The sequence below is a fragment of the Alosa alosa genome, chromosome 14 (genome assembly GCF_017589495.1).
Source record: "Alosa alosa isolate M-15738 ecotype Scorff River chromosome 14, AALO_Geno_1.1, whole genome shotgun sequence".
Classification (NCBI taxonomy): Eukaryota; Metazoa; Chordata; class Actinopteri; order Clupeiformes; family Clupeidae; genus Alosa; species Alosa alosa.
This window is the reverse complement of record NC_063202.1, coordinates 26,896,337-26,906,336: the sequence shown is the minus strand read 5'-3', so window position 1 is coordinate 26,906,336 and position 10,000 is coordinate 26,896,337. Positions and strand designations below refer to the sequence as shown.

Sequence of the window (10,000 nt, the reverse complement as noted above, 5' to 3'; positions counted from 1 at the left end):
GAGCAAGGGGGTGAGGGAGAGAGAGAGAGAGAGAAGAGAAAGAGAGAGAGGGGGTTTGGTACTCATCAGTGTGTAATAAATGCCCCCTTTGCCCTATGCTGTCATGGCTACCAATGGGGGATAAATCTTGGATATGAATGTCTTTTAGGCTAAATACTGTACAGTATTTTAATCTTTATAATAACCTTACTTTACATGCTCCCAGAGCAGGCCGGACTGAGTGTGAGAGCAGAGAGAAGCGAAGGAGGAGGGGTTAGAGAGATGAAAAGACAGAGAGAGAGAGAGAGAGAGAAGCAGAGAGAAAGAGGGAGAGGATTCTTCTGTCATGGTATCATATGGCTGGTCGTCCATATTTAATGAGACAAAGGTCAATGTATTCGGCTGCTTTTTCACACGGGAGGCTCCCCAATCATGCCCAAGTTCACTTGTTCAAACAAAACGTCCTCCCTCCCGCTTGTGTTCGCAGGCGGGCGAGAGCAGCGTCTCATTCCAGTGGAATTCGCCATTGACGGAATCAGACAGCTGTCACTGTTGCGATCCTCCTCTGAGTCAACGTTCCCATCAGGAGCACAAAAAAGGGGCAAAGAAAAGACATGAAAGGAGAGACAGAAAGAAAAACAGAACGATGCGCCATCGAGCCGTCTGCATATTCAACTTTGACTTGAAGTTTCGGCAGTTTGTTTGGAGGGTGGGATTGTGTAAGGGAGTTTGTGTGTGTGTGTGTGTGTGTGTGTGTGTGTGTGTGTGTGTGTGTGTGTGTGTGTGTGTGTGTGTGTGTGTGTGTGCACTCTGCTTTGATGCGTACAGTGTGTAACCCTCTCATGGCCATTTATCACACAGCCCTCCTCCATGCTCTGCCCTTCCATGGCTTACTTTCTAAATGACTAACATTCAGATGATAAAATGGCACTCTTCTTTTTTCGCCTCTTTATGTCACCCTCAGTAGAAGAAATATCATTTTGCTGTCTTAAAATTATTAATATTCACACTCTCTACCTAGACTAGTAAAGCAACCTTCTGTTAGGGAAAGATAAATATTATGTTTTAATTACAAAAACATAAAACAGAAATGGACTGGCTGGTGAAAAAATATCCGTCCGTGCCAAGGAGGCTTGTTTGGGAGAAAGGTAAGCAATGTTTTGGCAAAGATGTGAAATTAAAATCTGGTTGGTATACAGCATGATGTTCACCCTCTCCCTCTCCCTCTCCCTCTCTTTCTCTCTCTCTTTTCTCTCTCTCTCCTTCCCTTTCCCCTCCCCTCCTCTCTTAACAGTACATTTTTGTCTATAGTCAAGCGGGGAATCCTAACAGGATCATTAAGACATAAAACAGCCTGATAAATGTTTCATAAGGACTGCCCGGTGATAGCCTCCCAGGAATACGGTGAGCATGGCGAGACGACACTCACAGCAGCGCTTTCATATACACTTTGGAATACAATTGGAATTTTAAAATATTTAAAAAAGCAATGCTAATTCCCTCAACGGGTAATATTTACAAATTGAGTCTAAGAGAGAGTGCGAGAGGGAGCGGGAGAGTGAGAGTGGGGGAGATGAAGAGAGGGAAAGAGAGGGAAAGAGAGAGAGAGAGAGAGAAGTGAGCATGCGAGACAAATCAAAGGGGGAAATAAATTGCCCTTTTATATTGTTCGAGCGTGTGCAAAAATACTAAGTCTACATTTATCCAAGATGTGTCAATCAGTGGCGCACACTGACAATTAGCACATTGAATAGAACTTTTATCATTTAAAGAGACCAGAGGCCTGACCCAGTGTACTGAAATATAACACAGTAATGAATTTGCCTCGTACACACTGACATCTTCTCACATTCAGTGACACTAAGGGGAAAGAAGAGGAAAGAAAAAAAACACACTGATGCTGAAATCTTCAAAGAGCAGGAACCACAAGTTAGAAAATGGAGGGCTGAGAGATTAGAACAAATGAATAAATAAATAAATGAATGAATATAAGGGGTGGGGTGGGGGGCTAAGCACAGGTATTACATGGATAGAGGAGGACAGACTGAGTGAAAGAGAAACTAGCAACACTGACTTCCGTCAGGCCTCTCTAATTTGTGCAGAAATCACAGAAAAGTGTCCTCAATTTCAAGTTTGTGGCTAAAGAGAGTGAGACGGCGAGGGAGAGGGAGAGAGAGGGGTGTCTGAAATGGCCCTCTGTGCTGAGCACAGATACCTGCTCAGTCCTCAACAGCAGTCTCGGGGCTTTGAAGACGCGGACAAGCGGTGGCTGGCTTCCATTTGACACTTGAGTGGGGATTCACAGCTTGCCTCCATGTAGCCCCTGGCCTTTCATACACTCATATTCATAATCCGTTTACATATTCCTCCATGGCTGCACCTCATCCTGACGGCGCAGACGCTAGGGAGTGCACGTTACACGAAGCTACGAAGCATCGCTCACATTGAAGTGAAATAAAATGTAAGGTCAGCGAGTTGACCGGGCATTGCCTTGCACAGTAGTGGCAGCCATGGTGAAGTCCTCTTCACTGGTCGAGTGTTTAAAATTAATTTGGACTTGGGCAGTTTTGGTTATTCCTTACTTTAATTACACAGCAATTACATTGTAACAGTAAGTCTCTACGTGTAATTAACCCATTGTAATTACGTAATTAGATGAATATCCATGCTTTATTACCTAAGGCATCAGTCGGCAAATCCAATTTCAATTTGTATGGAGCAAGCGTTTTGCCGACATGTTTGAGAGCGGTAAAGACCCAGGGATATACGCCTAATCCTCGCCATGGTAAAACGCTGTTCCTCCTCAAAAATATTTAGACATGGGGGATTCTCAACAGGAGGGGGAGAAAGAGGAGGCAGGTTTGTAGCCTTAAGCAAGGGGATCAGGGAGAAAAGAAGTGGTAGTGCATGCTTTTGACTGTGTGTGTCTATTCTGTGTGTGTATGTGTGTATGTGTGTGTGTGTGTCTATTCTGTGCATGTGTGTATGTGTGTGTGTGTGTGTGTGTGTGTGTGTGTGTGTGTGTGTGTGTGTGTGTGTGTGTCTGTCTGTCTGTTCTGTGCATGTGTGTGTGTGTGTGTGTGCCTGTCTGTCTGTTCTGTGCATGTGTGTTTGTGTGTGTGTGTGTCTGTCTGTCTGTCTGTGTATGTGTCTGCGTATGTGTGCACATGCGGTGCATATCTGTTTGTGCACGTGTGGATGCGCCTTTAGGTAAGTACAACAGCACTGCCTCAGTAAAGGCTGCACAGAGGTGATCTATTGTAAGATTATGTGTTGGTAACCTAACCGCATTAAGAGAACCTTAAGTCGCTACTTTTGTCACCTCAGCCATTTGTGGTTAAATGTTGCAGGGCTATTTGTAGTCTGCTTGTCCATAGACAGACACAGGCATGAGTGGAGGTGCAGCCTTACTGCTCGCTGCCCTCTGTGCCGATGTGACTGACGGGCTGATGTGACTGCTCTTCACATCTGTCTTCCTTTCTTCCCTTTCCTGTAGATATGCACATGATGTCTACCGCCATTACCTCCTCTTTACCCTGCTTTGTAGCATGCTTCAATAGGGCCTGTAGCGCTACTAGTCTTCAACACTGAGCCACATCTATAAGTCTCTCTCTGTCTTTCTCTTTCTGTCACTTTCTCTCTCTCTTTTTTTACTCTTCTGTCTTGTCTGTCACTCAAAGGCTAGCCATAATCTATTCAGAAACATTATCAGACGTGGACCCCTGTGTTTATAGAGCTCAGTCCGAAGTGGAAAAACTAGAAGAACAATGGATTCCTCCCCCAGTCAAACCAATCTTGTTATAGCCATAAAAAACGACTAGATGGGGAAAATGTAATAAAGAGGAATATAGGGGAGAGGTAAAGGGGCAGGAAATTCTAGTGCTTGAGCAGCATATTTAAGGTTTATTATTGAGGGAGGGAAGAGAAAGGTCTTTAAAGGACGTTTCTGAGGCAGCCCTCTCTTCCCTCCCTTGTCTTTAAACAAGTGCAGTGTCAAAGACAAAAGCGATTGTGTCGACCTTCTTTCACAGTTGAGATGTTATTGTTGATTACTGTAATTCAAGTTTAACTCAAAATTGCAGCGGGTAGGTGGCGGAGTGCTTGACTGTGGCTGTGGAGGGAAAAGAGGTGGGAGGAGAGGGATGGGGGGTGAATTCTTTTCAGACATAAAAAAAAATAAAAAATAAAAAAATAAGAACAATAAAGAGAATCATTTCTGTCTGGGGCTAAAGGGCTGGCGGAAATTATAAAAGAAACAAAGAGGTATAACCAGCCACATCCTGTTCCCTTAGAGCTGTTTCTCACACACACACACACACACACACACACACACACACACACACACACACACACACACACACGCAGGCAGGAGAACACCAACACCCACACAAACAGACACCCACACACAATAATATATGACACCTAGCTCCACATGGGTTGAATGCATGCTTTCTCACACGTCTTGTGTCTAATTAAAACTTCTCTTAGCCCCCAACACTGATCTCGCAGCCCATTACAAATGAAAAAAACGATTTTACGCCGCTAATGAAGCTAACACCAAAGTACAAAACAAGGACGTTGACCCCGGTGTTTTCTCCTGGTTGTGATAGAGCTGCAGGCCGGTGTTTACTGCCCCCTCTCCTCTCATGAGTTTCACCTGTAGCGTTTAGTGTGCGGTGTGACTGGAAGTGATACTGTGCTTGACTTCCTCTAAGGAGCTGCCGGCGCGGTTACGTGTGTGTGTGTCTGTGTGTGTGTGTGTGTGTGTGTGTGTGTGTGTGTGTGTCTGTGTGGGTGTGTGGGTGTGTGGGTGTGTGTGTGTGCATCCTGAGCGCGTGCAGAGCTGCGAGGGTGTACCTGTGACTCTGCCAGTCTGTCCCTGCCCCCCTGCACCCAGCTGCCTGCAGCGAGAGGAGAGAGAGCCCTCAAGGTCAACCTTAAGACATGCTTAGGGAGGCAGGAGGGAACTGGCAATATGCCTGACTGACGCACATACACACACACACACACACACACACACACACACACACACCTTCCCTGCGCGAGACATCCCGCCTCAACCTGCTGGCTGACTAGGGGATTTCAGATTTTGGGTTGTGATCACCCTCTATCGCCATGCCCAGACAGAACAATAGAGAGCCCTCAGGCTTTCTTTCTGTAGACGCATATGTGCAGTATGTGTGGTGGAGTTTGCTAAATGTATGTGGAGCAACACTGAAATATGAAATAATCCATATTTCATAGTTGTTATTGGATCTCATAATTCAGAATATTACTTTCAAATATACATACAGTTTATGTCTTGTACAGAAATACACTGTATATTTGAATATATTATATTACATTAAATAAATACATTCTATTTTATTATATAATTGTTGTCTGATTAATTATAGTATATTGTGCAGTATTTAGCAAACTCCACAATGTTGCTCCTCAAAACTGGAATGTTTTCTTCCATCATATGTAAATTTCAGCTAGGTTTCACAAGTGCCACGAGCTGAATCTCACAAATTCAAAGTACTTGAGAAAGAGAATAAAAAGAAATAAAACTTCCTGCATTAAAATTCAGAAGATAATTACTTCCGTAACATAACCCCCTCCCATCCTGTTGAGATGTGTTTAGGTTTAATAGTCTCAGTAAAGAAAATAGGTTTTATCTCCTTCTCGTTTTCATTAATTCCTAATTGGGGTGGGGGGTTGTCTGTTATTATTTCTTAGATTAAAATAAACATAGCCCATTCCATGTTCAAACCCATCTCTCTACATGGGGATGATAAGGACTCCGAATAAATAAACAATTTCTTCTGTACTGTAGAAATTAAGTTGCTCAGAGCCTTCGAGCTAAGCCACTCTCCCTTCTTTTTTTCCTCATGACTTAAAAGCACATTTTACTCCGCAAATGAAGTTCACATTTTTTTGACCTGCTTTATATGTATATCTTTAATTAGTGTCTTGTTTAGCTTAAACCAACTGATTATCACATAGTCGTGACCTAATTAACGGGCAGACTGCTTAGCTGAAGTGCTGCACCCCGAGGAATGGGAAAGTTACCTTTAAAACTTCTCTAATCGTTGGCAACAGCCTCTCTTAATCCCACTAAACATACACTCTATCTTGCCAGCGTTAAGTTCCTCTGCGAGGGTGGGTTCACTGTCTCCTTTTCAGTAAAGGAGATGTTTTAATCACTTGTAATGTGCGCTGTCCATGCTGCTGCTCCTTAGGGATATCTCCCAGTCAGTGAACCACTTGTACTGTTCTCTGTTCCGCTCGCTATGTACTATGTGTATTGTTTTGTGTCCAAGGGTTACAAATTTATAGCGGGACATCATTGGCGCACACTGTCTCTATACTTGTGTCTCTGTGTGGTTATAAGGGTCTATATAAGTGTGTGTGTGTGTACGTCTGTGTGTATGTGCCTAAGCCTCTTGTCTGCAGTGAAAACACAGAGGAGAAAGCTGGGGCCGCCGGGCCAGTCTGATTGAGGGTGTTTGATGGGTATTTGAACAGAGGCGTTAAGTATCTGAGTTATGCCTGGAATGTGCAGCTCGGATTTGTAGTGGCTTTTTTGGTCTTTTTGCCTGCTTTGAACGGGCAGATTTGATCAGCTCCCCTCCCCACATCACTCAAGGCGCGCACGCGCACACACACACACACACACACACACACACACACACACACACACACACACACACACACACCCCCACACACATACACACAGCCTCAAGACCGTCTAGTCATCTCCAGCCTTACAACCTTCCCCCCTCCCAGGGGCGAGGCATTGTGTAAGAGGTCTGTCACTGGGTGAACTATGGCATTAAGTAGCTCACATCCGGGTCAGTGGCCCCACACTGAGAGGAGAGAAGGGCCTCTCTTAAAGACTGCAGGTGAGCAGGCCCACAGCAGAGAGGCACCCAGGCACAAGGAGCCTACTGCAGGCTAAGGAGGAGGCCCAGAGACAGGAGGCTCCCTCTGCCCTAAATGGGCCTTTAGTGCTGGGAGATTAGCAACGCATACTATGCATTTTATTGAAATGATGAAAATAAGACAGGACAGGATATTGTTGTGTTGTTAGAGTCAATGGGAATTTATACAGTGGCAAGTCTGAGGCTAGTCCAAACATCTGATTTGTTTTTTGTTTTCTTTTTCTGTAGATGTTCTTTGTGATGCGCATTGTGACACTGTGTTGGTGGTGAAGATCTGAAGAGCTTAAATATTCTACCTGAAGATGGAGAGGAAGGGTGGGGGCTGTCGTCCTGCACGCTCCCGGTCTGGGAGTGTCCTCCTCCGGCTCCGCTCTCCTCGGTCACGTTGGAGGAGCCTGGGGTGGTCGACCTGCTGATGGACTGGGACTCGGGGTCGCTGGCTGAGCCGCGCCGCTCGTCCAGGTTGGTGTTGCTGTGCTGGAGGCTCTCCTCGACGTTGCGGCGCTCCTTGTGCACTCTGGAGTGGACCACCATCTGATGGTAGGTCCTAAAGACCCGACCACAGTCAGGGCACTCGGAGGGCTTCTCCTTCAGGCTGCCCAGGCCAAAGTCAAGGCCTTGGCCCAGACCCAGGCCGCCATGGTGGGACATGAACTCTCGGTGTCCATCAAAACCTCCTCCCTCTTCCTTCAGGGGCATCATGCTTCCAGCAACGCTGGTCTTGATCCCGTGCATGACCTCGGCATGCTGTTTCTGCTTGAGGCTGTCGGCAGAGCTTATAGGGGGGTACTCGTGCTTCTCTTTGTTGAAGTTCATCATGCCCGCCGCGTTGGCCATCTCCTCGTCCTGGCCATGGTGGCCGTGGTGCTGGTCCTTGGGCATGAAGGAGCGGTCCATGGCCATGCCTCGGGCCATGATCTGCCAGGCCTGGTAGCTGTTGAGGGGGTCCATCTCGGCCACCTTGGCCGCGGCCTGCAGGCGCTCCATGCAGCTGGACTTGAGCGGCGGCACCAGGTTGAGGCAGCCCAGGAGCGAGCGCTTCTCGTTCTCCCCCAGGGCGTGGCTCATGCCGGCCACAGGACCCAGCAGCTTGCCCAGCATCTCCTTCTCCTTCATGGCGATGCCGGCCTTGGCCAGCATCTGATGCTGCTCGGCCAGCCCCTGCTTGTCTGGGGAGAGGAAGCCGCCCTGCAGACAGGAGATGTAGCGCGAGTAGAGGTTGGCATGGGCCTCTTGGGCCAGGCTGCTCATGGTGTTGACAGAGGACATATCCTGGTCAGACGCCCCTACCGGTGGCTTGTTCTTGATGGCCAGCTTGTTGAGGTGGACCTTCATGTGGTTCTTGAGGAACCAGGGCTCCTTGAAGCGGCGGCCGCAGATCTGGCAGCAGTGCTCGAACGAGTCCTTGTGCTTGCGCATGTGGCCCTTGAGGAACCAGGCCTGGCTGAAGACCTGGCCACACACCTCGCAGCGGAACTCGTTGGCGGGCTTCTCGCTCCCTCCGTTGCCGTCGCCCTGGCCCGCGGCCGACTCGGCGGTGATGTGGGCCTTCTCCACGTGCGAGATGAGGTCCTCCTCCTGCGAGGCGGCGAACTCGCACAGTGTGCACTTGTAGGGCTTGTGCAGGATGCGGATGTGGCGGTCCAGCTCCTCGCGCTTCTTGAACTTGCCCTTGCAGAAGGTGCAGCGGAAGCCCGTGGGCGGGTTGAGGCCCTGGTCCTCCGCTGGGTTGGCGCCGGCCGGCTTCGGGGAGGAGGAGAGCTGATTGGAGCTGTCCGGTGTGCCCCCAAGACTGGTGGGGGTGAGGAGGCCGCAGGCAGAGCCGGGCTGCTGCTGGTTGTGGGTCTGCGGGCCCAGGTGGGGCTGGTGGGGGAGGGTCTGGGAGGGCTGCATGTGGCTGCTCCTCATCTGCTTGTCCCTCAGGATGGCTCGCTCCTCCAGCTCGTGGAGCAGACGGTTCTCCTCGCGGACGCGTCCGCGGCCCTTGCCCAGGTTCCCCAGCTTGTGGGTGCGCAGGTGGATCTTCAGGTTGCCTTTCTGGGCGGCCCGGTGGTCGCAGTAGGGGCACTTGAAGGGCTTCTCCCCAGTGTGGGTGCGCATGTGCAGGGACAAGATGCTGTTGAAGCGGAAGCGCTTCCCACAGAGCGGGCACGGGTACTTGCGATTCTTCCGGGCGTCGTCTTCAATGTCGTTCATCTTGGACATGATGCCCAGGTTCTGACCATTGAGAAACTGCTGCAGGTCCACGCGGCCATTCAGAGCACCTAGTGCCCCGGTCTCCATGTCTCGGTTCAGTTGATTGGCGAGCAGAGCCATCTGACTGCTGATTGGCTGGCTGGCCAGGGCGGCGTGGGTCTTCTCGTCCAGTGGGGTGGCAGCTTTCTCTTCGGGGATCTGCTGACGGCTCGGCAGGTCAGGGAAGGCATGGCCCAGCTGAGCGGTTAGCTGGTGGAGCTTCTGGCTGATGGGGTAGCGGCCATTGAGCACGGCACTGCTGAGATGGGTGTCAGCATCCGAGATCGCTGAGGACACACCAAGGCACAAACTAGAATCCTCCATCCTATGAGACAAGAAGGAGACACAATGACAGGTACTTAGTCAGAATGTCCATCCTCTCCATAGTATTAACTGAAAATAATTAAAACCGAAATATACACATAATATAGAGCTTTTAGTCTTTTGGTTATATGGGGGGGGCGGGGGGTGAAGGGGCAAATTTTATCACAGAAAACAATGTATTGAATGGATCAAACTATATTTAATTCATTTGGTTTGAAAAGAGAAAAAAGTGTGATTACAAAATAATAAGAAGTTTAATTTATTAAATAGCTATCCATATGTGATGAGAACACATAGTTAGAGGGAGCATGACAGAGCAGAGCAGCGACGAGAGTGAAGAAAAAAGAGGTACTTTGTCTTCGTTTGATTTATGAAGTACTACATGTACTCTCACACTTGGGGGGGAGGGAGTTGTAACTCTCAGAACTTTCTCTCGAACTGTAACATAATTTTGGTTGCAATAATTACCCAGTAAACATGGCAAGCGCAACATAATTAAGCTACTTGGGCCCATCCTATCAGAATTCCTCCAATTA

At 48.3% G+C, this 10,000-nt stretch overlaps 1 protein-coding gene across 1 annotated transcript in view; it reads right to left on the bottom strand.

Moving 5' to 3' along the window:
- znf536 (zinc finger protein 536) overlaps window positions 1-10,000 on the bottom strand; it is a 158,867-nt gene that overhangs the window by 67,103 nt on the left and 81,764 nt on the right. Inside the window, 1 exon segment of the mRNA XM_048262699.1 lies at window positions 7,202-9,465. Coding sequence (XP_048118656.1) covers window positions 7,202-9,464 — 2,263 coding nt within the window. The 5' untranslated portion in view covers window position 9,465.